A 27,005-nucleotide genomic window follows, 5' to 3' on the forward strand; every position below is an offset into this window, starting at 1 on the left:
TCCACTGTGTTTGTTCATTCACACATGTACACCCAGGGAACCTTTACTTGAATGGCTACACTTCAAACGACATTGCTTTTCTCATTTGCACGTGTACAACAGACACAGTGCCTGCAGGTAGGGGCGTCCTAAGAAACAGCAAGACGTCGTTCAAAAAGCTGAAGTCATGTCTAAACAAGGAAAGGACTCGTAACTTTGGCAGATTGATCTGGACATGCCAGGAAATACACTGAGAAACAAAAGGCAACAGCAATCTGCTCTGAAAAACACTGGGAAAACTGCAGGAGTCATAAGATAACAAGGGCTGAGAAGGGATCGGGCTGGAGCAAAAGCAATCCCGTGTGCTGCCTGCATACAGCTTCCCTGCTGGGAAGCAGGGGGTGTCCACATCAGCTGTCTTTTTGCTGAGGCTCCATCCCACCAAAATGATGCGTGTGAAGAGGTTCTATAGAAAACAGCAGCTGAATAACAGCAAGATAACACCCTTCAGCCTGGGTGGTATTCACCCGAGAGCCAAGAGGGAACTGACACAATGAAGAGTTCAGCTACCAACTGTGGAGGGTCATTTTTGTTTCAAAGCTTGGTGGTGTCAGAAATTTAGGGAAGTCCCAGGTGGAAATGTGAGGAGCTGCTGGCACCTGACTTGAGCAGACTGGCACGAAGTATCATGAGTTACTGGAAACATGTATGAACATAACATTGTAGGAAAGAGTTCGCGTGGGTTGTGTATGAGGAAATGGTGTCTTTCTCTGCTGGAGTTCTCCCAAAGGGTCAGTGAATTTACGCAGAGGAGAGAACCCGCTGGTAGTACTTTGCAAAGGCATTCAGCAAGATCCCTTGGCAGAGGTCTGAAGAAACCCACCTGAGGTTTCTGTGAGAGACCAACAGATTTTTCACAGCGGTGAACTGTTGAGAAGCCCAGTGAATGGGCAGTGAATTAACAGGCAGTGGCTTTGCAGCTTGGGAAGAGAAAGGTTGGTAGAAAACAGGAGCAAGAGATGCCCCTTCTGGTATTGTCACCAGGAAGGGACTAGTCATCCGTGCAGTGGAGTGCAATTGAAGATATCCACCTCCTTAACACCCACAGAATTATGTTCTTGTACTGAGACATCTCACCCCACCTCTAAGCTCACGGGCAGGTCAGAACAAGCGGTGCTGGAAGTCATACTCGTGGGATCGAGTGCGAGGTGCGGAGTGTGAGTGGCGAGCAGCTGGGCTGGGTGTCCTGGAGCGCCGGCAGTCCTGATTCAAGAGCAAGTTTTACATCTCACTGCCGAGTCCCGGAGCCGCTGCTGCCTTTGCCCACCACCTTGACCAGGATGGGGCTGTCGGTGGAGGTCTGGCACCACAAGTACTGGCTGCCACCCGGAGCCACCTGGGAAGACATGAAGGAGTCTGCAGACACACAGTACCCAAAGCCTCAGGACCTCTGGCTCTGTGTCCCCGGTGCCCTGCTCCTGATCGCTGTCCGATGCATCTTTGAAAGGTGAGTGCTGCAAATCCAGCTGCTTCTGTGCTTTTTGTCAGCAGCATCTGTGCGGGGTTGCTCCGGACTTCTCCTTACCCATCTCCTAACCACGATAAAGCTGGCAGGGAGTTGTTCCCAGAAATACTGACTCTCTCTGCATTTCGTGCCGTAAAGCATTTGTGTGGCAGCAATTTGCCATCTCTCATTCCTGTACCTGAATCCTCACCTGCACCAGGTGTGAAAAGACAAGTCCGTCACTCAGCTGCACCTCAGCTGTGGGTGGAGAGTCTGTCTGGAGAGAAGGGGCTTGGGCTCTGCAGAGAGACCAGCCGGGAGTGTGCAACACAGAATAAGGCATTTGCTGGGTGCATCAGGGCTGGGAGCCCACGCTGAGCTGGGGGTCAGCCTGGTCTTAGAGGATACTCCCAAAGATGCTGTGCGATTCCCCACTGTCAGCATAGAGGAAGAAGGAGAGGACAGCCATGGCTCCTGCAGCCTGCTGTAGGACCATCCTGTTCACACCACTCCTCCCTCCCTCCCCAGCTCTGCCCTCCTCTGTCCTTCTGGCACCAGAGGTCCCAGTTCATGCAGGGTCAAGGTACTACAGTACCTCAGCGATGGGTGTCCCACCTTGGCTGAGGGAAATGGTACTCCCAAGCAGAGCCGGTGAGCTTACAGCCGTCTTCTCTGGGCCTTTGGGAGGGGACAATCCAGGTCCACACGGCTGAGCACAGGAGATGGATTTGGACTGGGCTTTGGGCACCTGTTCCAGAAAGAGAGACTGACACATGAGGGGAAATCAAGGAATTATCTGGAAAACTGGGGCAGGGTGTTGGGCAGACGTACAGCTGTCCAGCCAGGCAGAGCAAGGCTTCGATGTCTGTGGAGTGGGAAGACTGCGCTCAGCAAACCTCCCCCCAGCTGGAACGTGGGCCTTCTCTCATGGTCCTTCAATCCAGCCTATCCAGATCCCTTTGCAGAGCCTCCCTGCCCGTGGGCAGATCAGCACTCACCTAACTTGGTGTCACCCACATACCTCCTGAGGGTGCACTCAATTTCCTCATCAAGATTGCTGATAAAAATATCAGCAGAAAGTGGCCTCAATACTAACGATATTTGTTATTGTTTTCTCCACTTGTGCTGGTTCCAGCTGGGACAGAGTTGATTTTCTTCATAGTGTCTGATATGATGCTGCATTTCAGCTTTAGGAGAAAAACAGTGAGGGCACCCATGTCCCCTCCGCTCTGAACTCTCTTTCCTCTCGTAGAACCATAGCTCTGCCCCTGAGCAGGAGGCTGGGTTTGTGAGACAAGCAGAGGCCCAAAGCTCAGCCCAGTGCCACACTGGAAGGCTTCTACAAGCTGCTGGGCAGGACCCCAAAGGAGGTGAGTGCCCCTGTGCTGAGAGCCCAGGCAACCAACACCTCCTTCCCCCACTGCCAACCACCATGCTGGGGAAGAAGCAGATTTCACCACCCGCCAATGCATTCAGCAGCCACAGCCCCAGCACCACCCGACCAGTGTGTGTCAGATCGAGCAGATAGCTGAGAGCTGCTGGCTTTCCTGGTGAAGCAGCCATCTCCCCACAGTGGGCAGATCCTGTGGATAAGACTCCTTATCTTTAGCAGAGTCCTTCACATCATTGCTCACAGTGACATGTTCCCAGATCTATCAAATAATTATTGACTTACATTTGTATGAAGCTTTGTCAAATTAGTTAAAAAAACACTCCCAAGCTCAACTCTGCTTTCACTTTAATCACTGTCAATAAGTTTTAAGGCTAGGCAGTTTTACTGGGACTATGTATGAAACAGATCATGATGGAAATGGTGCTTTTGAGTCTGTTTGTTGCTCAAAAAATTGGATGTTCTCTCTGATGTTACTGAGCAAGCTAGCATGTTATTTCTTTATCATCACAAACTACACTTATTTTATCTTTCTTTGCCACCTGCAGCTGATAATCACCTGTCAAACATGCATCAGAGGTGAAAAAATCTGTTGTTAGACTTTCAGAGCAGGCATTGAGTCCCACGCTGGCAAAACTGGACAGGGAGAGCCTGTACTAAGCTCTGAAACCGGGTTTACATCTTTCTGCACTGGAGTTTTAGAATGGCCAAAATGATTTGGGGGGTCACCGGTGCAAACACAGCAGATCCAGTTCTTTTCCAAAGAGCGGTGGTCTCTGGGGAAGTACGGACCCAAAGGGGCAGAAGCAGCCTCCTCCACCATGTGGAGATAGAAAGTCTTCCTTCTCAGGAAGGTGAAGCCCTGCTTTCCCAATCTGTTCTCCAGGGGGACCTGATCTCAGTAGCCAAACAAAGCGGGCTGCCGCTCAGAACAGTGGAGACCTGGTTCCGGCACCGGCGGGCCCAGGACAGTCCCAGACTTACGAAGAGGTTCTGTGAGGCAAGGTAGGTGGGCCAGGACGGGGATGGGAACCTCCAACAAGGAGCTGCATGGCAGCCCACGTCCTGCCCTGAGCCCTGGCCATGCTCCAGCGGAGTGACAGAGCCCCCGTGCAGTGCCACCAGCTTCACCCTTCCTTCCCTCCCCCTTCTGCATTTCAAAAAGATAAAGTTGCCTCAAAAGTGTCCACTGGACAGGTTTAAATCTCAGGTGCTGGAGGGATTCTGAGCAGTAATATCATTGGCAAAACGTGTCAAACATCTTTTTAAGAGGGTCTTGATATGAAATGACAATTTTTAAATGTTCTCACCAGCTCGTGGATCACTGGACATAACAGTGTGACATCCAGCCAGTGGGCACAGACAGAGAGAGGTGAAAACAGAAAGGCACCAGAAATCACTGAAAACTTCACTCAATTTCTTTTCCTCAAACTTTCCACTTTCATATGAGGTGCTGGAGTCTCCTTCTATGGAGATTATCAAGACCTAATTGGGTGCTGACCCGTGCAAGCTACTGTAGGGAACCTGCTTTAGCAGAGGGGTTGGACTCGATGATCTCTTGAGGTCCCATCTAACCCCTGCCATTCTGTGATCCTGTGATCATAGAATCGTGAAGGTTGGAAAAAACCTCTGTGATCCACCAGTCCAACCGTCCACCTACCACCAATATTTCCACACTAAACCATGTCCTTTAGCACCACATCTTCACTTTCATTGAACACCTCTAGGGATGGTGACTCCACCGCTCCCTGGGCAGCCCATTCCAGCACTTGCCCAATATTTTGAAGAAGAAATTGTTCCTAATGCCCAATCTGAATCTCCCCTGGTGCAACTTGAGGCCATTCCCTCTCATCCTATATTATCCTAATGAATATTGCAATAATATATGGAATTAGAAAGGAGAGAGAAACCACAAAGTGTCTAGATGAAAAGGATCGGGTTATTGGTGGATCCCAGCTTGAGGCTTTACCCTGTGCGTACAAAGAGGTTCCAATCAGGTACAAGATCCGCTGTTCCTCCTGCTCTGAAAACTACATTTCTCAGTGCTTGAATCCTGTTACTATGCTTTTTAAACCACAAAGTGTATTCTCCCCACAAGAGCGTGTTCAGTGCTCCACCCTGCAGCGTTCCCAAGGACACCAATAAATCCCCCAGTATTCCCACGCCGTCACTGGGAAAAACCAGGTGCCTTCCCCAGGCTGCGGGACGACAGCATCGCACAGGAGATCTGGAAACACCCCCATCACAAAGGAGACAGGTAGAGGCATCTCAGGAGTCATGCTGCGTCCTGCTTAATGCTGACAGCATACATCAGGGATTTGGGCACAGCAGAACCCAGGTGAGCTGTGGGTACCCCACTGACTTACCAGCTCATTGCTGCATGTGCAAACAGAGCAAACAGGTGCTGCAAATCTCTGTCCAAACAGGACCCTTGTGAGCTTCTCAGCTGCTGGGAGAGCACCTGGGAGGGTGGGATCCTGCATCCCTCTGTCTGCACCTTATCCTTCTCCAGCTGTTTCTGGTCTGCAGCCCTTGTGCCTAAATACACCTATTTTGCCACTTCCCAGTCAGATGCTGGATGCGATGGCAAAGCCTGGGGAGGTGCACTAGCTCTGGGGGAGTTTTAATTCCCTGTTTGTTTCTTTCCGTTTTAGCTGGAGATTTACATTCTATTTCACATCATTCTTCTCTGGGGTGGCTCTCATATATGATGTAAGTACATCAGCTGGGAAACACTGTACAGTGATACCTTCCAGGTGTTTCACATTCATGGAAAATAAGTTTGATGGTCCTGGCCCATACCAAGGAACCCACAGATGATGTGTGGCCATGACTATGGGTTTGGACCACGGTTTCGGAGTCGAAGAAGGACAAATTTGGGGACATGGCACAGATTCCCAATCCACCCCCTTGTCCAGATGCAGGCCTGACTACGTGGCTATGGTGTCACTTCGCTTTTCTTCATCCTGGCTGCTCCCACTGCCCGCTGGGTATCATCATCCTTGGTGGAATATTCACCAATGACAAATGCTATCCACTTTTGCAAAGCTCAGGGGCAGGTTGGCTCTACCACAAGCACTCCGACACCACGTGCTTACTGAAGTGCTTTTTCATGCTGTTGATATACGGTGTTAGGGCTGTGGACTCTTACTGCTGCCTTCTCTTTGCACAGAAGCCGTGGGTTTGGGATCACACTGTGTGCTGGCTGAGATATCCACAACAGGTGAGCTGCAATTCTGTGGGATAACTCTGGCTGGAAGGAGGCTTTTTGTCAGCTGTGAGCTCGGAGCAGGTTGCTCAGGTCTTTCTCCAGTCTGCTTTTGAAGACCTTAAGGGACAGAAACTGCACAACCTCCCTGGGCAAGCTGTCCTGTTGTTTGACTACTGTCATGATGAAAGTTTCCCCTTAGATCCACCTCTTGTTTCTAACCACGCACACTGCCTCTCACCCTCCTGTTATAAACCACAGTGAAAACTTGGCTGTCTTCCTGACCAGCTCCCTGTGGGCGGTGCATATGGAGGAGCAGAGAGGCTGTCCTGCCTCTGCCCTCAGCAGCCACCTCTTCTCATTGAGTTTCTCTGTAATACAAGCCTGGCTGGAAGCAGCTCCATGTGCGTGGCCACAAAAGGGACCAGGCAGTCAGGATGACCCTTGAATTGAGCATGGATGGGGACAGAACATCCGACAGGAGATCCTTGCTCCTATCAGTTCCTCTGCAATGATCTGGGGCTTGTCCTGCCCTCAGCACAGCTGCCAGCACAGCAGCAAACAGTTCAGCCACAGGGGATGGGGAAACATAGATGTGACCAAGCCCCACCATCCCAAATGCAGTCTGAATGAATGCATTTACTTGGGAAGACCCTTGTCCTTTCCTGACCCCCAAGGCTAAGCAAGGGTTGTCACATTGCCTTTCGCTTGTGTCACAGCCTCTCCTGCCCTCGCTGGGCTGGTTCTATCTGCTGGAGCTCTCCTTCTACTGCTCACTGGTTGCCACCCTGCCCTTCGATGTGAAGAGGAAGGTGAGTGACAGCAGCACAGCTGCAACCCACTGCATCAGCCACCACTCAGCCTCCCAGGAATGCCCAGACAATCCCCAGCCCTGGGGGTGGGCAAGGCAGGCAGCATCAGCTGCAAAGGTGCAGCTCAGTCCCTGCAGCTCTCCTGCACACCCTTGCACCTCACTCTACAGCAGCTTTGCCTTTCTGCACGCAAGGCCAGGGGAGTGCAGTGGCTGATGCTGGGTCCCTGTGTCTGGCCAAGGGACAACCACTGGGTGGGCATGGTGCTGTGGCCCATCCCTCCTGGGCTCCCAGAACCAGAGGGCTCCATCCTCCTGATGGGACAGACCAGGGTCCAGTTGGTGCACATCTTGCTTGCACAGCATGCCTGAGCAGTGGGATGTGCTGGCCTTCTGGGACCCACAAAACCCAACAGCCACCTTTGCCCCCTCCCCACGTGGCTTGTTCTGCAGGAGAGGCTGCACAGAGCTGTGGTTCAATCTCAATTTCTTGCTCTGCCCCAGAAATGGACTCTAGCAAGTGCTCTAGCAAGCACGCCCCAGAAGATGTGCAGTGACTCATAAAATTGCCAACCATCCCATAGTGTTTGCAGACAGGCTGCTGGTTGGAAAGCTGCAATGCCTCCTAGGAGCAGCAGGAAGCCACCACCATGTGGGCCAGAGCTGGAGCTGGGCATCCCACAACCTCCACAGAGCACTCAGGGTTCATACTTTTGTACCCCGTGCTGGACAGGGCTCTGAGCACCCTGGCTGAGCTGTAGGTGGCCCTGTTCATTGCAGGAAGGTTGGACTAGATGGCCTTCAACGGTTCCTTCCAACTCAAATGATTCTATGACTGCCTTTGCTCATATAGGCTTGCCCATGCTGCAGCGTTCTCTGTTTCCACGTGAGAAGGCACATTCCCCACCTGCAGCATCTCCAGCCACCCCCGTTGGTTTCTCTCCATGGGCAGCACTGGGGAGTCGAGGCACTACCTCCACTGTGGCTGCTGTGTAGGTCCTGCCCCAGGCCAAATACCTGACTGGTATTTATCTGAATTCCTGGGTGCAAAGTGTTTATTCATCTTGGCATTGTGTGGACCTCAGAGAACAGCAGCACGGTGTGGAGGGCTGATGCTTTGCAGAAGTGTTCACCACATCCAGTGAGGCTGCACCGTCCACTAACAGCCGCTGCCAGGTCAGGACACTCAATCTTCTCCTTACAGGACTTCAAGGAACAGATCATCCACCACATTGCCACCATCACTCTGATCTTTGTATCCTACTGTGCCAACCTGATACGGCTTGGGGTGATGATCATGCTGGTCCACGATGCCTCTGATTACCTTTTAGAGGTGAGTTCCCCTCACTCAGAAATGCAGATCCATGCTCATGTCTGTCAGTAGTGCCTTGCTACATGTCATCAGTGTGGTGGGAGGGCCATGGTGTTTAGGAAGTGTCAGATTTACTTCTCCTGGGGAAAAGTGAGTGAGTGCATGACCGGAACATCAACCAACAAATCCACTAACCTGTCAGCTCATGGGAAATCCCTGCAGCCCTGCAGGAAAGGGTCAGGAGAAGGAGCGTGCTGCCACATGGGTTATATGGCAGTTTGTCTCTCTACAGCTGGCCAAGGTTCTCCATTACATGAAATGGAAGCGGGTCTGCGAAGCGGTCTTTATTGTTTTCGCTGTGGTGTTCATCAGCTCCCGGCTTGTCATTTTCCCACTAATGTGAGTTATGTTTTAATGAACAGAACGCTCCAGGTAAGCTCAAAGATGGATCCAACTAGAACTGGGGGGACCAAGGAGGAAAGCTGAGGGTTGTTAGCTATAAATTAACCTGGAGTCGCAGACTGCCCTTCGTCCCCAGGCTCTCACTGTCTCCCACACTGGCATGGTTACACGCTGCCACAGACGCCCAGCTCCAGCTCCGGCCCAGGGAGAAGCACTGCCTGCTGCTGCTGGAGAGCACTGCAGGTTTCCAACTAGCAGCCTGTCTGGGAACACTATGGGATGGCTGGCAATTTTAAGAGTCACTGCGTGTCTTTTGGGTCCTGGAATGTGCTTGCTAGAGCTGGGTAGAGTCCGTTTCTGGGGCAGAGCAAGAAGGCACCAAAGTGAAGCACGATTTCACAGTCCCAGCACAGCTCAGCTCTTCCCAGGGGACCATGGAGAGAAATATTTGCCCAGAAAGATTCTTGACCCTTGTAAGCGTGAAGGCACACGGCCTGCTGGAGTCTTGTCTCTTCTCATTTGTCTCTCTCTCCCACAGCACATACTATTATTATGTGACAAAATTTGAGATGTTCTTCCTAAGCTACCTGATAAATGCTTTCCTGATGATCCTGCAGCTGTTGCACATTTTCTGGTCCTATCTAATCCTCCGGATGACCTTTGGTATCATCCTCTATGGTGCGGTAAGAAAAATCTCTTTCTCCTCCATGACCACGAGATCCAGAGAGGTTCCTGCACTCCTGCAGGGAAAGCGTGGGCGAAAAGGGACTGCCCAACCAAACAGCCCAAGAGCTTCAGAACTGAAGTCATGTGCTGAGGGTTGTATGGGCACCTTTGATGGTGAAGATGAGAGAAGCAGCTCCGTTCTTGGGTACTTTGTTTGCTGGTGTTATGCCTTCAGCTTACACTGAGCTGCCCCTTCATTAAACCTAGACGAAGAGAAAAAATAGTTTCTCTGATGGATGCGATGGAGCATACTCTCATCTAGTTCGCATATGATGACAAAATGAGAAGAGTCAATGTGCTCAAGGGTGCTGATGCTGCTTGAGGAAGGTGAAGGATTTATTTGGCTGTTGGGAAACCCGTGAAGTTCAACAAGGAAAAATCAGAAGTCCTCCCTCCACCTGGCGAGGAAGAATCCTCTGCCAGAACAGAGGGCTGTGGGGCAGAATAGGACCTGTGTGTTTTGGAGGTGGACACAAACCAAGTGTCGCCTCTGGCAGCAAAGAAAGCCAAGTCCGTCCTGGACTATATGACAAGGAGCATAGGCAGTCAATAGCATGAGACCTCGTGTGCTGTGCCCAGATTTGGGTCATGCAGTACGATACAGGGAAGTAACAACAACACACACACATCCAGCAAAGTGCCACCAAGATAATGAGTGGCTGAAGTACACACTCTGTCAGGAGGGGCTGAGGGAAATAGGCTGGGTAGCCTTTAGGAGAAGCTAGCAGAAGCTTTCCGGCACCTAGAGGGAGGTTTTTAAGAAGGAAGAGCCAGGTTCTTCCCAGTGGTGAACAATGGGAGGACAACAACCAATGGACAAAAGCTGAAGCAAGCAATTCAATCGACATATAAAGAAAAACTTTTTCACTGTGAGGGCAGTAAAGTAGCAGAAGTTGCTCAGGAGTGGAGTATGGTCTCCTGGGGTGCACTGCACTGAGTGTGGCCGGCAGGTCAAGGGAGGTGATCCTCCTCTCTGCCCTGCCCTGGGGAGGGCACATTTAGAACACTGTGTCCAGTTCTGGGCTCCCCAGTACAAAACAGACAGGGATCTCCTAGAAGCAGTCCAGCAGAGGGCCACAAAGATGATAAAGGGCCTGGAGCATCTCCTGTATGAGGAAAGGCTGAGTAACTTGGGGCTGTGCAGCCTGGGGGAAAACATGACCAAGGGGGGATCTGATGAATGTTTATAATTGCCTGAAGGGAGGTGGAAGGCAAACGGATGGGGCCAGGCTCTTCTCGGTGGCGTGTAGCAATAGGAGTAACAAGGAGTAATGGACTAAAACATGAACATAGGAAGTTCCATACAAACATGCAGAAGAACTTCTTTACGGTAAGGGTGACGGAGCACTGGAACAGATTGCCCAGAGAGGTGGTGGAGTTTCCATCTACGGAGAAATTCAAGACCCATCTGGATGCCGACCTGTGCGACCCATTGTAGGGAACCCGCTCTAGCGGGGGGTTGGAGTCGGTGATCTCTTAACGTCCCTTCCATCCCCTGTGATGCTGTGGTGCTGTGTGATTCTGTGACATGGTGCAGTGCCCTTATTCCCGAGAAACTTGGTCTGATGTCAAAGCTGACCACGCTTTGAGGAAGAGGCTGGACTACATGATCACCTGAAGTCCCTTTCCAATACGACTTACCCTATGATCCTAAGTACAGATACATACATTTATAAGTGTATATATCAATATATAAAATCCAAACTAGACTATGTATTCACAAAGAAAAGAGAGAAAACTTCCACCTTCAGTTTACTTATGTGAGGACTAAGCTCTCTCTTTGTACTCAGCTTAGCTCCCTTAGAGGCCAGCCCACTCTGTGTCATTGGGTGCACCCAGCAGCTTCTGTAGTCACTATATTAATGAAACTTATTTTCAGAAGGTCACATTACAAGAACATTGTCAGGATCACCCAAAAAGTGCATTCAGATGTTACGTACAGCTGTTTCAGCTTTCCAGTGCGGGGACAATTACTACGTTGGCTTTAAGGACCTTTATAATATAGTATGGCAGAGGTTCTGCAGCTCATTTAAATCATCTTTCTTTCCTACAGAAAAAAAAAGATGCAAGAAGTGACACTGAGGAAAGCGACGGGAGCGAAGCAGAGGATGTGGCAAAGAACGAGTAGTGCGAGTTCGTCACCAAACACCAAAAGCCAGACAGAGTCTTAAAAGTACAAAGGCTGAATAGGACCTGGAGGAAGAGGCCAGACAGGTTCATAGACCCCTCCACAGTGGTGCACCCAAAGCACCATCTAGCACCTACGTTGGCTGCTCCGAAAGTAATGCCTCCTACTTACTTCCATGGAAACTACAACAGATACAAAGAGCACAGTAACACTATTTGATAGAGCAAATTCTCTGCAACAAAACATTATTTCTCCACAGTCACCACCATTAGCTGTGCATTTTCACCAGTGATGAACAAGAGCTGCGTGCTGCACTCGAACAAGTATGTACCAGCGTAGGTGACCTACTGACCCACTGCTGAAATGCACCACCCTCCCCTCACTGTGCTGCATGCATTGGATGATCTCCATAAATGTTCAGCAAGCATTAATGAATGCCAGTGGGTGCCACTTGTTTTGCATGGAGGAATTCAGTGATGCCCCTTTGCTTCATCCGCACTCCCATGTCAGAGCCATCCTGTCAGACTCTGTCCCTCTGCTGCCATCTCTCACACAGCAACAAAATGTAATGGGATACTGGCGGGAAAGTTCAACCTCTACTGCCATCCCACCAACATCCACCTCTGATGTTGTGGGTCGACATCATGAAATAGGAGGCACTAGTTTTGGAGCAGACCTCTTAGATTTCCTCATATGGTTTCCCAGCAATAAGTAATTTTAGGAAATGTCTTCTTCACTTCCTCTATTGGAAGCATTGCTTTACTACTATTCTGTGGTCACTTATCCAGGAACAATGATCTACCAGTCAAAGTCTTACTGGAAACTGTTGAACATTTAACCAACTTGTAATTTCGGATGACACCAACAGCTGTTGTTTGCCACCTTTCAGCAGCTGCATGGGAAAAACTCTTGCTTTAACCTCCAAATAAGTTTTCAGTTTTGTAGTCAAAAATGGCCAGGCTTTGGGGCAGGGATGGACTGCTCCCACAGACAAGGCCCGGCCAGCCGATGCACGCTGTGTTTGCTGCAGGAATGGAGATCGTGTCTAAAAGGTTTTGTTTAACTGAACAGATACCTGGGAATGAGGCTCCTGAAATGGAAAGCAACTGGAACTCTTCTAAATGCACGCTTTTCTGCCAGAGATTATATGTTAGTCTGAGTGGAAACTTTCCATAGGGGTGTACTAATTCTGTTGGAATATTATACGGATTTTCTCTATTTTGGATAACCATTCACTTTGGAGCGTATGTTCTCTGATGTCGTAGAGTTTACGAAATAACATAAGATTTAAAGTTTATATAAGAATGAGTTACTCCTGAACCAAAGAGTGGTTTACCTCGATTTCTCATGATTCAGAACAACATTTCCTTTTTCTTTCCTTTTTTTGAGTATCAGCAATCTCAGTTCATGTATCAGTCAGAAAGTCTTGTTAGAGACTTGCCACAGATCTGCTTCAGAGGGCAGATAAATCTATACATACGTTGTCTACAAAGAATAACTAGAAACCTACAAATGCTGTCTTTAAAGCTGTTTTCTATCTGGGTTTTGGATATGTTTCCATGGCATCTGACATTTTTTACATGTTAGGAAAAATGAAACTGCAAAGAGGCGAAATTTCAATGTTGCTGCATCACATCAAAGAAAGGAGTCTTCAGTGAAAGGTACATGCATGTCCCTCTCCTTGAACCCCAATTCAGCCACTGCGATGGGAATTGCATTTTTATGTTGGAGCTGCAGAGCAGTGAACCCAAAGGGGACTAAGGAGAGGGAAGCAGGATCTGAGCACCCCAGTTGGTGAGTGCTTATCATCACATTCCCAAATACACAAACCCAGAGTAGCTTCCCTCCTTCTGTGGGGCTCTCTAGGCTTGAATAAATGTAATTTTAACCACACTGACATAACATGGGAAGCTTATTTCAAGCTAAAATGATACTTTATGATGATAGTGGTATGGCTTGGCTGCAGTTGTGTTTTTGCTTTGTTTTTAAATCTGCAGTAACATGAGCCATATGTGGAACAGATTGCCCAAGGAGGCTGTGGCTGCTCTGTCCCTGGAGGCCTTCAAGGCCAGGCTGGACGTGGCTCTGGGCAGCCTGGTCTGGTGGTTGGCGACCCTGCACTCAGCAGGGGGGTTGAGACTAGATGATCTTTGAGGTCCTTTTCAAACCAGGCCATTCTATGATTCTATGATTCTATGATATGTACTGCTGAAGATTCCCCTGACACACATTTATTGCTTTACTCCTAAAACTTTTAATGTTATATCCGAGGCAATGACATTCCTACCCCTCCCAATTACACAAAGAGAAGCAGAGGAGTCAGAGCACAGCGCAGCCCTTTGTGCAGCATCGATCCTGAGGAGTTTGTGTATCCTTAATAACACTGACTGCTCTTTCCAAACCACATGTAGTTGCAAAGGTTTCACTTTTTCTTAAAGATCAATTGCCAGTTAGAAAAAAAAGTCAAAGCTGGGAAGGAAAGAGATCTATTTTCAAAATTTAACATGTTTCAAAAACCAAACTTGATACAAGCCAGTTCCCATTGTCTGTAAAGCACATGACTGTTCCTTCCTGGTTATCCCGGATCTGACATCACTCAGCATAGGTATCGAACCTTCGAACAGAGACACAGCCATGAATAGGAAGGGGGCAAGGGAGCTTGTTGTCTATGATCTGGCACACATCAACATAGGGATCAAAGAGGACCACAATGGGGAGGGCACTGTTACCCTTTCTCTGCCCAAGCAGATAAATTTGTCCATTCACAGTGCTACATCCCATGAAGAATTTCTGGGTCAAGCATTCTTCATTCACATGAGTCCACTCATCTGTCTCCAAGTCAAGTCGGAAAGCTTCCCCTCCTATGGTGTACAGAGCACCATTCAGTGACGTGATACAGAGATCGTACCTGAGAGAGGAGAAATCCTTAATGAGAATCAACAGAAAGATCTGTCCCCTGAAAGATTCAGTGCTGCTTAGCTCATTGTATCAAAACCCTTATTTAAACAGAAGTGCTGCTGGGACAGGACCTCTGGATTCCTCCAGCACAACCTCTTCTTAGCACAGGACCAACGCTAGCTCAGAACAGCCATGGCTTTGTCCAGCCAAGGTTTGAAACCACCCAATGCCACGGGTCCCTCACACCCCAGGGTCTGTACCAGGGCTGCACACCCTCCTTGGAAACACCAAAGTAATATCCAGCTCGACTTCCAAAACCATAGCTGTAGCCATTGCCCCCTTCTATACCATTTTAACTTAGGGACAAGACCATGACCATCATCTCTCTAACAGTCCTTGCTTAGCTATGGCCTCTTCACCCACAAAAATCAGCCCAGCTCCTTCGGTGCATTCTCTCAGGACATGTACTACAAGTCCTGACCATCTCACAACCATTCACAGACTCCTCTCTACTTTCTTAGTATCTCTCTTGAACTGGAAGCCCCAAACTAGATCCCATTCCATTAGTGCAGAAGGGAACAATCATTCACTATAACATCTTGCAATACAACACCAAATGCAACCCTGGATGTACTTTGCCCCATCTGTGTTGAGAGCAATGGTTGGATTGCACCGAAGCTGGCATTCACCGTAAGCCCCCCGTTTTTTCCAGCAGGTCCGTGCAGGGACAGCTCAGTCCCCACCTGTACTGATGCATGGCGTGGTTCCTCCCAGGTGCAGAAGGTTCCATTCCTCTGTCATTAGATCTCAGGAGGTTTGTAAGTCTCAGCTTCTCCTTTCTCTATTTTGTCATATATCCCAGATGCGTGAATAACTTGGAACTGATATATTAGAAGACTTGACTATTTTCAGTCCTGCCTAGACTACCATTATTTTAATTTTCATTTTCCAGTGCAGCACTGTGATTGAGTGCACGTGTGTACGTGTGTGCACATTTATGCTTTTTTAGTTTGGGGCACAGTTCCCCTGATTCATTTAATTCATCTGTAAGGGAAAGACAATCTATTTAAAGTCACCTAGGAGCAGAATACTTTATTTGGAACAGAAACTACAGGCAGCAGCAAGAAGTTCTGATCTCATAAAGGTAAAGCAGTGTATGTGAGTCCTCTTGGAGTCCTCATTTGCAGGGCTTGAGTTATTCAGCAGCACCTGGAAGCACTAGTATCCACAAGGAGCCCAGTCTGCTGACAAGGTGTCTTGGAGAGCTGAGATAATTATCTGGTTATATGGAATTATTTTTTCCAGTTACAACAAAGTTCATCCAGAATGACCACAAATAAAGTTGTCTCTCAAAGTCAATCTCATGAAAGTTATTAAGAATTTCCCCTTGTAACAATACAGAACATGGAAAAGGATTTCTTATTCCATGCTTCTCCAAACATTGAGCCATGATTTGTGTATAGTTTAATGAATCAACGGTCTTTAAGTGTCCTCTATTAAAGAAAGGACAGAAACTTAACAGAAATGTAAATTCAATAGCTAGAATGAGTCAGGGAATGTCTACCTGAAAATAAGTTCCCTTTGAAGAAAAAGCATAATCAGCCCTGGAACTGAGGAATGGGCTGCGGTAAATCCTCTCTCACTGAGACTCTACCATTTGGAGTTGGATGTTCGCCGAAAACATGCAGGAGCTGAGCTCCAAACTTTTGGGAAATTGCCAGAAGACTCTGTATTTCACACTGCTTTAAGTATAACTGGGAGTCAGAGTAACTGGAATCCCAATTAAAGAGGGCAAACAAAGAGGGAGTCATCACCTGGAGACTCACCAGCCATCGGTCAACTTGTGGAAGGTGATTAGTGATTGCCTTTGCATTGCTTATTTTGTTCTTTCTTCCACTTTCTTTCAACTATTAAACTGCCTTTATCTCAACCCACAAGTATTCCTGCTTTTGCTCTTCCTGTTCTCTTACATCCCACGGGCAGGGAGTGAGCAAGCGGCTAGTGAATGTTTAGATGTTTGTTGGGATCAACCAACTCCAACAAAACAAAAAATGCAGCACCTATTAAAACCCCTGGGTAAAATGGTCTTTGTGTGTTCAATGCAAAAATACCACAAAGGCTGAGAAGGGCAAAAAAAGAGCAAATCAGCTCCATGAACACCATAGTCAAAGGAATGAGGAGTACACACTCCAGGTGAGTCCCCTACAGCCAGTGGAGAGGACCACTCCACGGGTAGAACCAGTTCTCCCAAGAGGATCTGCAGCCCATGGAGAAGCCTACATTAGAGCTGGTTTATCCCGACGGATTGCAGCCCATGGGAAACACCTACACTAGAGCAAGTAAAGAAGTATGAGAAAGAAGGAGGAGCAAAGAGGAACTGTTAATGGAGTGACCACAATGTCCTCCACCTTCCCCATCCCTATTCAGGAGGGAAAACAAGCAAAAAGCTGAGTGGGAGTTTGCCTCTTTGCCAAGGTTAACCCCTGCAGCAGAGCCTTTCTCTTCCTGTCAGGTCCAATAGGATTATTTCTTACCTTGGAAGTGGAGAAAATGAGATGACATCCCAGCTGTCCGTCTCTGTGTTCAATCTTTGCACTCCATCATACACATGTCCATTTTCATCCAGGCCACAGACCACGTAGATCCTGGTTCCCACGCTGACCGCATCTCCCCGTTCCACAGGCTGAACCATAGGACTCATGCTTTCCCACTCGGAGTCCACCAACGCCATGCGCTCCACTGCTGCGGTGATCCCTTCATCCGTGCTCCCTCCAAGCACATACAGGTAGAGTCCTACTCCTACTGCACAATGGCTGTTGCGAGACTTCTTCATGGCCGGGCCTTCCAGCCAGCTATTGGTCAGACAGTTGTAGATCAGCACCCAATCCACGCTATACCACACAAACTCATCTCGGAAATATCCTCCTGTCACGAAAAGGAAGCTTCCTGGAAAGACAGCAAAGAAAAGTATTGGTTACAGGAAGGCTGAAAGTTTCTCTTTTCTTTCTACTCTGTCCCAACAGTCTGCAAGATAAGCACAGAAAATTACTGCTCTTTTATTAGTTGGCAATTTTTGATATGTGGGCCAACAGGATGCAGCAACTCCTTCTGGGTCTCCCTGGAGGAGAATCATAGAAGCACTGGTTGGAAACAACCTCTGGGGATCACTCTTCCAGGGTCCCAGCTCAGATGGGACTTGCCAGCACCAGGTAAGGGAAGCCATGGTTTTGAGCTGCCTTCAAAGTCACCAAGGATGTCCATATATACATTGTTCTTAAAGGCAACTGTAAATCACCATCTGGCAAATCAACCATGAAAAAAAGGAAGCTCAAGGCCAAAAAAATGTGTGCTTAAGTCATTAGTTTCGCTCCATACAAAGCTGACATAAGGAGTCCGATACCATCACTGTTTCTGCAATGTGAAAAGTATTCGGCCTTGCCTATCGTTCTCCCAGCACCGAGCAAAACAAAACCATTCTTTGAGCCATTTCTGAGTACAAGTGAGGTTTTTAGCAATGCTGTATTTCATAGGAGAGGCCACTGAATTTGCTGCATTTGGGCCTCCAAGCCTCAATGCTTGCGTTTGCTCAGCCCCAATTGCTAGCACCACTTGAGTTACAGCTCTATGAGTTACCTACTGCTGCCACTGCGTATTGGGTGAGGTTTCTGCGCTGCAATGGAGAACAAGCCTGCCAGGTCCCCGTTTTAGGTTGAAACAGAAATAATTCTTGCTGTTCCTTGTCACGCTTTCCTCCCAGGACGTACAAGGTGTCATAGCTCCGGCTGGTGTAAGGACACAGTTTCACGTTTTGCCAGCTGGGTGGAGGACAGCTGTCTAACTTACGGATCAGTCTGGAGAAGGTATCTGCCTGCCCAGGGCGCTTGCTGCGCTTCACCAAGATATCGAGGAAGGACAAACTCACAAAAGCGACCCTGACTTCGGCCACCAAATCCAAAAAGTCTTTCTCTCTTGTTGCTGGGTCCTCCATTATCCACATCATGATGCTGTCAAATACCACATCTTCTCGAGGAACAAAGAGGTCGTCGCTTTTGAGGAACTGCATCAGCGTTTCTTTGGGTAGTGCCTTAAATTCTTCCTGAGACATCACATCCGCCCAGTGGGTGAGAGCCACATTCATGGCAGATGCATGCAGCTCTGTAAAGGCAAAACGCTGTGAGTAGGTCATGAGGCCCAGGCAGTTGGAAACATGCAGCTCTCTCTCCAGAAATTTCTCGCACAACAGCTTCACCCTATCAAACTGAAAAAAATCAGCTGTTTCCAGCAAGCTGGTCACATTTTCTTGACCTATGAGCACTTGGGCTGTGTGAGTGAACTCAAGAAGTGCCTGGAAAGGCGCTGCATCAATCCCTCTGATCACTATGTGGTGCTCAGAGCTCTCCCTTGTGCCCCCAAAAAACATCGCTTCGAAGTAACGGCTGTGTAACGACAATGCCCTACGGCTGACCTGAAAAAGTCTCTCTCCGACCTCAAGCACCGTATCTGCAACCGTTTCTGCCTGAGAATCCAACTCTTCTGGTTCCTGTGCAGACCCCATGTCTGTTGACGGCCGGGCAGTTAATTTTAACTCAGTCCTTTTACAGCCTTCACTCATGTGAGGGTGCTGGAAATACTATCTGCCTAGCTGGGATAAATACAAGATAAGCCAATCTTGCCCTAAAAATAGAATGTGCTTTCTGTGCTCCTCTTTGGCCTTCTGCATTTCCTGCTGCTTTTCAGCAGCGGTGGGAGAGCTGCATAACCCAAAATTGGCAGATTTAATTGGAATCCATCCTAGCTAGGTAATGTCAAAGTGAATTAGGGGAGCTCCTCTCCAAATAGGAGAAGGGAGGTGAACAACCAAAACCTTCCCGAGCACTGACATCATTTCAGGAAGCTGTAGATTAATACTGAACCCAATGAGAAAAAAAATACTCATTACTTTTCTTTCTGCAAATCACTTAAGAAAGGTTGAGACTTTCCAGGAAAACGTTCTGAAGTTAGATCCTTCGCCAGTCTAACATCAAATTCCAGACTACATGCAGTATTTAAACTTCAACAGAACATAGGGGGAAGAGTTCCCATCCAAACCCAGAAAGCAGCCACACATCTAGCCATTCTCAATGCACTATGCAGTTGTAGTACCAGCAACAGACCACTGACTTCACTCAGTGGATTTTCCAAAGCTTTTAGACCAATCTGGTAAGTGAAAGGCTTTGCATAGCTTCAACTAGGGACTCTAATCCTATGAGCCTATACCAGGACTCAGCCCCACTTCCTAGCAGCTTTCAGCAAACAGAACAGTGCTACGTGGATCAGGTACACCTATTTTCTCTGGAGGTTCCTTACTGTGTTTCTGGAAAAGTCACTTCTGTCACATTGGTTTTACACAGAGTTGCATTTAGGAATGAATCCAATAGGAATGCACATACACCTGAAATTGATTTCTTAGTTTCCATGTTCTTAAATTTTTGGTACTTTGTTCCGAAATATTATGCAAATGTCTGCAGAAAAGGATGGTCCTTCATCTTGTGATGAAGTTCAAATAATCTATTAACCGGAAGGAGACTCTGGAACCACGTCTCTCTCCATAATTAATACACAACACGTGGCTCCAGGGAGATCTCTCTAGAACTTGGAATCCACCCAAGAGACTTTCAATGGGCCTTCTTCACATGCTACACTCAGAACTAAGACCAGAAATGGTGTGCTGTGTTACTGGCATCAACAACCAGCAGCCCCTCTCCCTTCCCAGGGACAGACTGTTCAAGACTGCACTAAGACTGGAAACCAAATTCTGCCCTAAGCACTAAATAGGAGTTTAATTGACTGAAGTTGTGCCGTTGTGTAAGTGGAGGGAAAGTTTCAACTTCTTCTTGATGATAACCAATGACAGGACACACAGGAACGGCACAAAACTGCACCAGTGGACATTCAGACTTAACTTTAGGAAGCATTTCTTCAGCATGAGGAGGAACAAACACTGGAGAGCTGTTTGACACCCCAAGTCTGTCAGTCTTCAAGAGCCACATGGATAATGCTCTCAATAACATGTTAACTCTCCTAGCCCTGAAAAGGTCAGACAGTTGGTCTTGGTGATCTTTGAAGGTCACTTCCAACTAAGTTATTCTAAGTTTTGCAACATTAGAAAAAAAAAGTATTGGAAGGAGCATAACTGTATAGACAGCTGCAGAAAACACCCAAAGAATGAGCACCTGGGAGCTTAAAATACAGAAGCACTCCTTCATGCACACAATATGCCACATGAGGCACTGCGCCCTAGGACAGTCTCGTATAATTGACTTACTTCAAGGTCACCTTCATTTTCACATTGAGCCAGGAAAAGCTATGAATTAAGTTGCTAATCAGTATCAAATGCTGTCAGTGATTTCTCATTAATTTCCTGCCATGGAAATGAGCACAGCTTGTGATCTGGTCATTTCTGGTTTTGTCGTGTTCACCTATCTCTTGAACAAATCTAAAGAACATTTGTTAAGTGTGGAAAACTCCAATGGCAGCTGTAGAGCACTTGTATCAGACTAACAAACAGACATTTAGGAACAGGTTAATTTCTATTTATTTGCTCGCAACTCCTCAAATCTTGCTACTTGAAGAAATAAAAAAAATGTTTACAAATCAGATTATAAGAAGTGCAACCACAAGTAGATAGCTACAATATAAAAATATGCAGTATTTCCAGATACTGCTTCAATTGAACATTAGGATCTCAATTCCTCCCCTACAATTCTCACTAAACACACACTTCAGTGAGGTTCACGTCACCCAGCTGAGACAATAATCTGACAAGGGACTCCAGTCTTTATGTAGAAATGTGGGAGCCTTCCAATTCACAATGACAGTCCAAAAGATGTGAAACAAGTGCTAAAAAAAATACCTTCTTAGCCACGTAGCTTGTAAAGGTGATAAGATATCATATGATCAAAATAATTTTCTTCCATGTACTGGAGCACGCAGGCAAGAGAGATTAACTCACCAGCAGGAAGCCTAAAACACGATATAAAATGCTTCCCAGCTGAGCACTGACATCTGAAAGGAAGAAAAACAAGTTCTAACGTATTCAGATTAATTCCAATACATTTTAATGTATTTAGAAATGTAAGTCAAATAACCAGTGTTCAGAGAATTCTTTACTGATTTTATGTGGTTGTTCCAAGACTCACAATACCAGGAGGGTTTCTGACAATTCATAGAATATTATCTCCTCTCAGCTCTTAACAATGTAGAGCTTCACATTTATTTGCGGAAAAATAAAAAAGTAATCAGAACTTGCCCCTTGCACATCACATCTTATTTTCTTACTACTCATGGAAAGCCACAAAAATCAAAGTCGACCGTTCTTTCACATCAACGAACACACATTCAAACTTCTCTCCAAGAACATGAAGCTTCTCACACACTGATCGTTTGCTCCAATGATTTGTACCCCCAAAGTCTTCAAAGACAGTTCAATGCCATTATCCATCTTGCTGCTGAATGAAAGGGTTTGGAATCGCTTCCATTCCATCCTGTGGGCAAATAAGAACCACAGAAGTCCCTCTGCAGACCACAAGTCCCAGCTGACGTGTGTCTTCTGTTAATTTGTATTGATCATCTGGGTCTGAAAAGCAGAGATCTATAGTTACAATGGCAACTTAAGGAAGATAATAGAATAAATTCCATCAACAAAAAAAAGCACAGACAATATTTCCAGACATCTCAGGATTGTTTTATTAAGTACAGGCTACTAAAAATGATGCAGCAGTAGTATCTGATAACTTCAGCACATTACTGATTCATTAGTTTTCCAAAGTAGCACTTGCTACTGAGTGACAAAGAACTCCACTTCCTATGCAAAGCAGAACATGCATCTTTTAAAGAATTCAGAGGTCCTTTCAATCACCCTAATCAAAAGCATAGATAAAAATGACAAAAAAAAAGATAAGGGTAGGAAAAAAAAAAATCAATCCTGATCCCATTTCAAATGACCTTGTGGGCAAACACTCTACAGTCAATGCAAATCAGAAGACCCTGCATCCAAAGTGCACTAACTTTTGGTGGTCTATTTCTAGACCAAACTAGAAGAGGTTGTGCATGGGAACCGACAAACAAAGCAAGAGCCAATTCTATCCTCTTTCAGATGGAAATATAGTCACAGACACAGACCTATTAGAGCAGGACCAGAGGAGGCCACAAAGATGACCTGAGGTCTGGAGAACCTCTCCTGCTAAGAAAGCTGAGGGAGATTTGAGTTGTTCAGCCTAGAGAAGGCTCCAGGGAGACCTTACAGCAGCCTTCCAGTACATAAAGGGGGCACACAGAAAAGGTACTGAGGGTCTCTGACAGGGAGCGTAGCGATAGGACAAGTGGTAAGAATTTTAAGCTAAAAGGCAGTGGATTAGTTATTAGAAAAAAAACCTTTACTGTGAAGGTGGTAGGGCACAGGCACAGGTTGCCCACAGAAGCCATGAATGTATTCAAAGACAGGCTGGGTGAGGCTTTGGGCAGCTTGATCTAGCGGAAGGGTTGGAAAGAGGTGATCTTAAAGGTTCCTTCCAACCCAAACCATTCTATGATAAGAATGCTCTACCACAGAAAATGTGCTTACTCTTGTGTTATTTTACCCCTTCCTTTACACTTTGCTGCTGTGTACAGGTCTGAGTTCAAATGATGTCAATCTGCAAATTCTGGCTATTCATTCATGTCACTTTTCTGTTAAGCCAATTGCTCTTGGGGATACAGGGTAAAGGAAAGATGACTTACATAGACTGGGTATTACTTACCTCGCATATATTCAATGGTACCATCAAGCACAAGGTTCAGTAGTGGGTCAAATCCTTTCAAGACACCACTTGCTATTAAAGACCACACACAACAGAATGATTAGAGACCAAAACCAGGAACACAGCAACACAGAACCACACATAGGACAGCCTCAATTCTCCAGTTCTGTTCTCTCCTTCAAGCATGGAGATCAAACTACTAACAGCAACATTAAACAGTGCCCTTTATCAAAATGCAAATGCACAAGAACCCAGTCTGTGTTGTGTCAACTGAAATTTCAGATTTTTTCAATCAGTTCCAGAAGCATGGATGCCTTAAAGAAAATTTTGAGTTTTCCGCCAATTTTCAAGTATACCTCAACGTAGCAAATAAACAAATACTACAAATAATAAAGTTCCCTAAGGAAGGGGAAAGGCAAAACGAGACAAGTGCTTTCCTTAGACAACTATATTCCAAAAGGACAGCTGGAAAACACATCTCCTTGCTTCATAGGAATGCAGTGCAGACAGCCAACTGCTTTATTTAAAAAAAAAAAAAAGAAAACCACAGTTCTTCAAGGCTAGTTGGTAAATAAATTGCAGGGCTACACAGAATGAGCTCTTGTATTGAAAAATACCCAATTACTACCATTTGCGTTACTACCATTGCTACCAGCTCAAATCAAGGAAGAGACTCCTACAATCCTAGGCATTACATGAAGATTGCAGAGGTAATTAACGTCATTTTTCTGAGAAGAAAATCTAAACCAACAGACTCAGTAGAATTGTCAACTGTACAAGAACTGCAATAAAATAAAATATAAAATCATCCCACACTTAACAGCATGCATGCAAGTAACTCCAAGATTTGTAAGCATCAGGGCCCCATTGGAGCTGTAAATGAGATTTTAAAGACAAACTAAGGTTGTTTTGCAAAGCTCCCACACAGCATGCTATTAACTTTCAGAGGAACAAATGGTCTGCAGGTGGCACTACCAGAGCTCTGGGATGGACGGATGTAGGTATGACAAAGGAGCAAGTAACGGAGAGAAGGAAATGTAATGGCCTTGAAAGCAACGAAAATAGATGCTGAAATCTATAGAAACAACATAAGAACTGAAGGAATGTATAGTTAAGAGAAGAGAGGGAAGACAAGTGTATGAACCGTAGCATCTTTCTTTGCTGCTTTCAGCACACCTTAGCAAAGTCAGGAAAATGAAAAAAAAAAATCTAGAAAAATGAAACAAAATTCAAGGCAGCAAACAGAAGATGAAAGAATCGTGCACAGATGAAGGGCTCATAAGATCAAAGCAAGGGGATTCACAGAAATGTGAAGAGAGAGAAGCTTCCCACCAAGAAACAGTAAACTTCGAGGAACAAAAGCACCCATTAGCTGCCACCCTGCCTTGAAAGACAGTGAGGTGACCACAGGAGAGACAGAAGCACACACAAAAAGCACAGACACACAGAGAAGCACAGAGCTGCTCACTGCAGGCACACACAGCCAAGCACAGGGCCAGCACACACTTACCTTCTCTCCCACCCTGGAACTTCACCCGGATCGTTTTGTCGATGTATTTGGAGAGATCTAAAATGCTCTCCTTCTTCTTCTTCTCCTTATCCTAAAGGTGAGGAACAAAGACAATGTGAACTCAAAACGAAACCTGCCAGACCTTACCACATCTCCTACTTAATTATATACTTCACAGCACTTCTATACTATCTCCTTCTTCAACAACCCTGCTCGTAACGCTGCTGCAGAAATCACCCCAGGGCAAATTCAGGTACGACAGAGCGGGCTGCCCGGCACAACCCACAGAACCAGAGCCACAGGGCAGGGCCGCCCACACCACTCCAGCGCCCCAGGACCGCTCAGCGGAACTGCAGCATCAACCCAGAGGATCTCCCAACTCTCAGGGGGCCCTAGAGGAGCTGACCCAACACCCACCGACGCCCCCTCCTCACCGCCATCTTGCTCGCACCACCGCCACCCCCGCCAACGTTCGCCATTTCATTTACCGCCACCAGAAGTGACGTTTCACGTCGACGCAAACCATTGGCTCCCCGAGGAGTGCGGGGGCGGAACTTCCGGGACAGGATTTCCGGGGAGGAACTTCCGGGGCGGGTTGCTGGGATACCCGGTGCGGAGGGGGTCTGGCCCGGACCGGTCGGAAACAAAAGCGGGCGGCGGCGGCACCGGTGCCGCGGTGGACTTGGCATGGCGGCGCAACGGGCTCAGCTTGTTCTGCTCTTACTACTTTTTCTGCCGCAGGTGAGCGGCTGTGCTGGCTGTGGGAATGCCGGAGGTGCCCTGCGGGGATTGGGGGCAGCAGTTGGGCTGAGGGCGGCTGTGAGCAGAGCTCGGTGCTGGTCCTAGAGCTCTGGCCGGAGCTGTGGTGCGGGCGGGCTTGGCCCCACTCGTTCGGAAGGTGGTCCCTTATTATGGCTTTGACGATGTAGAGAGGAGGCTGCCTGGCAGCATCGAGAGGTGGGAAAGGCCAACCTGCAGCGTTCTGCTGGAGAGAAGATGGTACAGTTCATACTCTACGCTGTGCCCCGGTGCTCTTTGTTGCAGTTGTGCGTATCACGGTTTCTCAGTACTTCTATGATAGGCCTCTGTTCGGTTTTTATCATCGTAATCGTTATAGTTCTTTAAAAAAAAAAAAAAAAAAAAACCAGTGGCCTTGTTTAGCCAACAGCCTCTTCCAGGTCATTCTTAAGGAAGAGCACCCAGGCCAGGGGATGGGGCTAGGATTCTCCCAGCTCGGTGCTTGGCTGTGGGCTCAGCCTGGTTGATAAACCCTCCTCTGAGAAACTGACTGATGTGAAACAAAGGCAGCTCTTGCTGAACCTGCGGCTTGTCTTGATTCTTGTGCTCTCCTTCTGTGGTGTGAGAGTGGTGAGACACTGGTGCTGCTGCCCAGGGAGCTGTGGGTACCTGATCCTTGGAGTTGCCCAAGGCCATGAGTGGGGCCCTGAACAGCCTGATCTGGTGGGGGGCACTCAGCCCACAGCAGAGGGTTGGAACTCAATGATCTTTGACGTTCCTTCCAACCTAAACTATTTTATGACACTTCTAAAAAGCTCTATGGGATGAGCTTTCATAGGTCTAATGAACACTTGTGACAATCCAGGCAAGGAGAGAACAGCTACTGCATTGTGCCATGGTACATAGCTTTTGTATTTTAAGTTCTGCTCTTCCACCTGAATTTCATACTTTAATTTCATTGAAGTATCTTAACTGTTTTTTGGGTACTCTGTACAGCAGTATGTCTTCTTGGGTCTTAATAGTGTAGTATCTGAAAACAGTAACTGTTTTTTCCCTCTTCCTTACCTGTCGCTTTACTGCTCCTTTGCCAGTGAGCCTCAGTTGTTGAATGAGCCAATTGCCATTTAACTTTTTTTTTCCTTACGTGTACATCACCTGTTTTATTCCTCATTCTCCACTTGCCCGGTGAGTTTTGTAGCCTCTAGTAATGCTTCAAGTGGATTGCCAGTGCCAGCATGTTGTCTACAAATTAATAAGGTATTAGAATGGTTTGAGTTCTGGCATGGAGGTCATCATGAGCTTTGAAAAGGTGACTGCATCAGTGTGGAAGGCCAATGAGAGAGCCTTCTGCTTGAGATGTGGTACTTGGAGGTCTTGGCTTCAGCTCCATCAATTGCAGCATACTGCCTTTCTGTAAGCAAGTTGCTTAGTGAGTTTGTGCAGCAGAATAGCTGCGTAACATACCTGAGCAAGCCTTGCACAGGTTGACTGGGTTGCTGAATTGGTTCTGCTGCAGTAAGCTGCTAATGCATTTCTGATACCCAAGCTAGTTTGTTTAAAACTTGCTTTAATAACTCTGATATTGCAGTGGTTTTACATCTCTGGTAGTTGCCTGTATGATT

General features: G+C 47.1%; 4 protein-coding genes across 8 annotated transcripts in view; 2 read left to right on the forward strand and 2 right to left on the reverse strand.

Moving 5' to 3' along the window:
• Window positions 25–13,301, forward strand: LOC110389062 (ceramide synthase 4-like). The gene is given in 10 exon segments (XM_021378961.1): window positions 25–1,486; window positions 2,736–2,853; window positions 3,760–3,878; window positions 5,528–5,585; window positions 6,046–6,096; window positions 6,801–6,893; window positions 8,097–8,225; window positions 8,497–8,603; window positions 9,145–9,289; window positions 11,386–13,301. Coding segments are annotated over 10 exon segments (1,062 nt in total). The 5' UTR covers window positions 25–1,319; the 3' UTR covers window positions 11,461–13,301.
• On the reverse strand, window positions 13,931–21,388 carry LOC110388801 (kelch-like protein 24). 2 transcript variants are annotated; one of them, XM_021378436.1, is made up of 4 exons: window positions 21,251–21,388; window positions 17,992–18,513; window positions 16,893–17,304; window positions 13,931–14,368 (listed from the first exon to the last, which is right to left on the reverse strand). In XM_021378436.1, exons 2-4 carry the CDS (start codon window positions 18,494–18,496, stop codon window positions 14,053–14,055), a joined length of 1,233 nt encoding a protein of 410 aa, XP_021234111.1. In that variant the 5' UTR covers window positions 18,497–18,513; window positions 21,251–21,388; the 3' UTR covers window positions 13,931–14,052. The 2 variants fall into 2 exon arrangements, with proteins under 2 accessions (XP_021234111.1, XP_021234110.1); XM_021378435.1 differs by having other exon boundaries at window positions 17,992–20,424; window positions 21,251–21,377.
• Window positions 20,915–25,372, reverse strand: LSM7 (LSM7 homolog, U6 small nuclear RNA and mRNA degradation associated). 2 transcript variants are annotated; one of them, XM_021378438.1, is made up of 4 exons: window positions 25,080–25,171; window positions 24,646–24,736; window positions 23,136–23,207; window positions 20,915–21,973 (listed from the first exon to the last, which is right to left on the reverse strand). In XM_021378438.1, exons 1-4 carry the CDS (start codon window positions 25,122–25,124, stop codon window positions 21,831–21,833), a joined length of 351 nt encoding a protein of 116 aa, XP_021234113.1. In that variant the 5' UTR covers window positions 25,125–25,171; the 3' UTR covers window positions 20,915–21,830. The 2 variants fall into 2 exon arrangements, with proteins under 2 accessions (XP_021234113.1, XP_021234112.1); XM_021378437.1 differs by having other exon boundaries at window positions 21,157–21,973; window positions 25,134–25,372.
• SPPL2B (signal peptide peptidase like 2B) overlaps window positions 25,253–27,005 on the forward strand; it is a 29,369-nt gene continuing 27,616 nt past the window's right edge. For all 3 annotated transcript variants that reach the window (XM_021378432.1, XM_021378433.1, XM_021378434.1), the window contains exon 1: window positions 25,253–25,386. In XM_021378432.1, the coding sequence (XP_021234107.1) occupies window positions 25,333–25,386 (54 nt within the window). In that variant the 5' untranslated portion in view covers window positions 25,253–25,332. The remainder of the gene's footprint in view (window positions 25,387–27,005) is intronic.

Source organism: Numida meleagris, chromosome 27, assembly GCF_002078875.1.
Source record: "Numida meleagris isolate 19003 breed g44 Domestic line chromosome 27, NumMel1.0, whole genome shotgun sequence".
In the NCBI taxonomy this organism is placed as follows: Eukaryota; Metazoa; Chordata; class Aves; order Galliformes; family Numididae; genus Numida; species Numida meleagris.

Excerpts from the sequence above, each read along its gene's own strand:
- LOC110388801 (XM_021378435.1), bottom strand. The coding sequence starts at position 18,970 with ATGAGTGAAGGCTGTAAAAGGACTGAGTTAAAATTAACTGCCCGGCCG. Across the intron at positions 17,305-17,991 it reads ATACGCAGTGGCAGCAGTAG|GAAGCTTCCTTTTCGTGACA; the intron begins GTAACTCATAGA and ends CTGTCTTTCCAG. Across the intron at positions 14,369-16,892 it reads TCATTTTCTCCACTTCCAAG|GTACGATCTCTGTATCACGT; the intron begins GTAAGAAATAAT and ends CTCCTCTCTCAG.
- LSM7 (XM_021378437.1), bottom strand. The coding sequence starts at position 25,334 with ATGCCAAGTCCACCGCGGCACCGGTGCCGCCGCCGCCCGCTTTTGTTT. Across the intron at positions 24,737-25,133 it reads AAACGTCACTTCTGGTGGCG|GATAAGGAGAAGAAGAAGAA; the intron begins GTAAATGAAATG and ends CCTCACCTTTAG. Across the intron at positions 23,208-24,645 it reads GTTCCAGGGTGGGAGAGAAG|CAAGTGGTGTCTTGAAAGGA; the intron begins GTAAGTGTGTGC and ends GGTCTTTAATAG.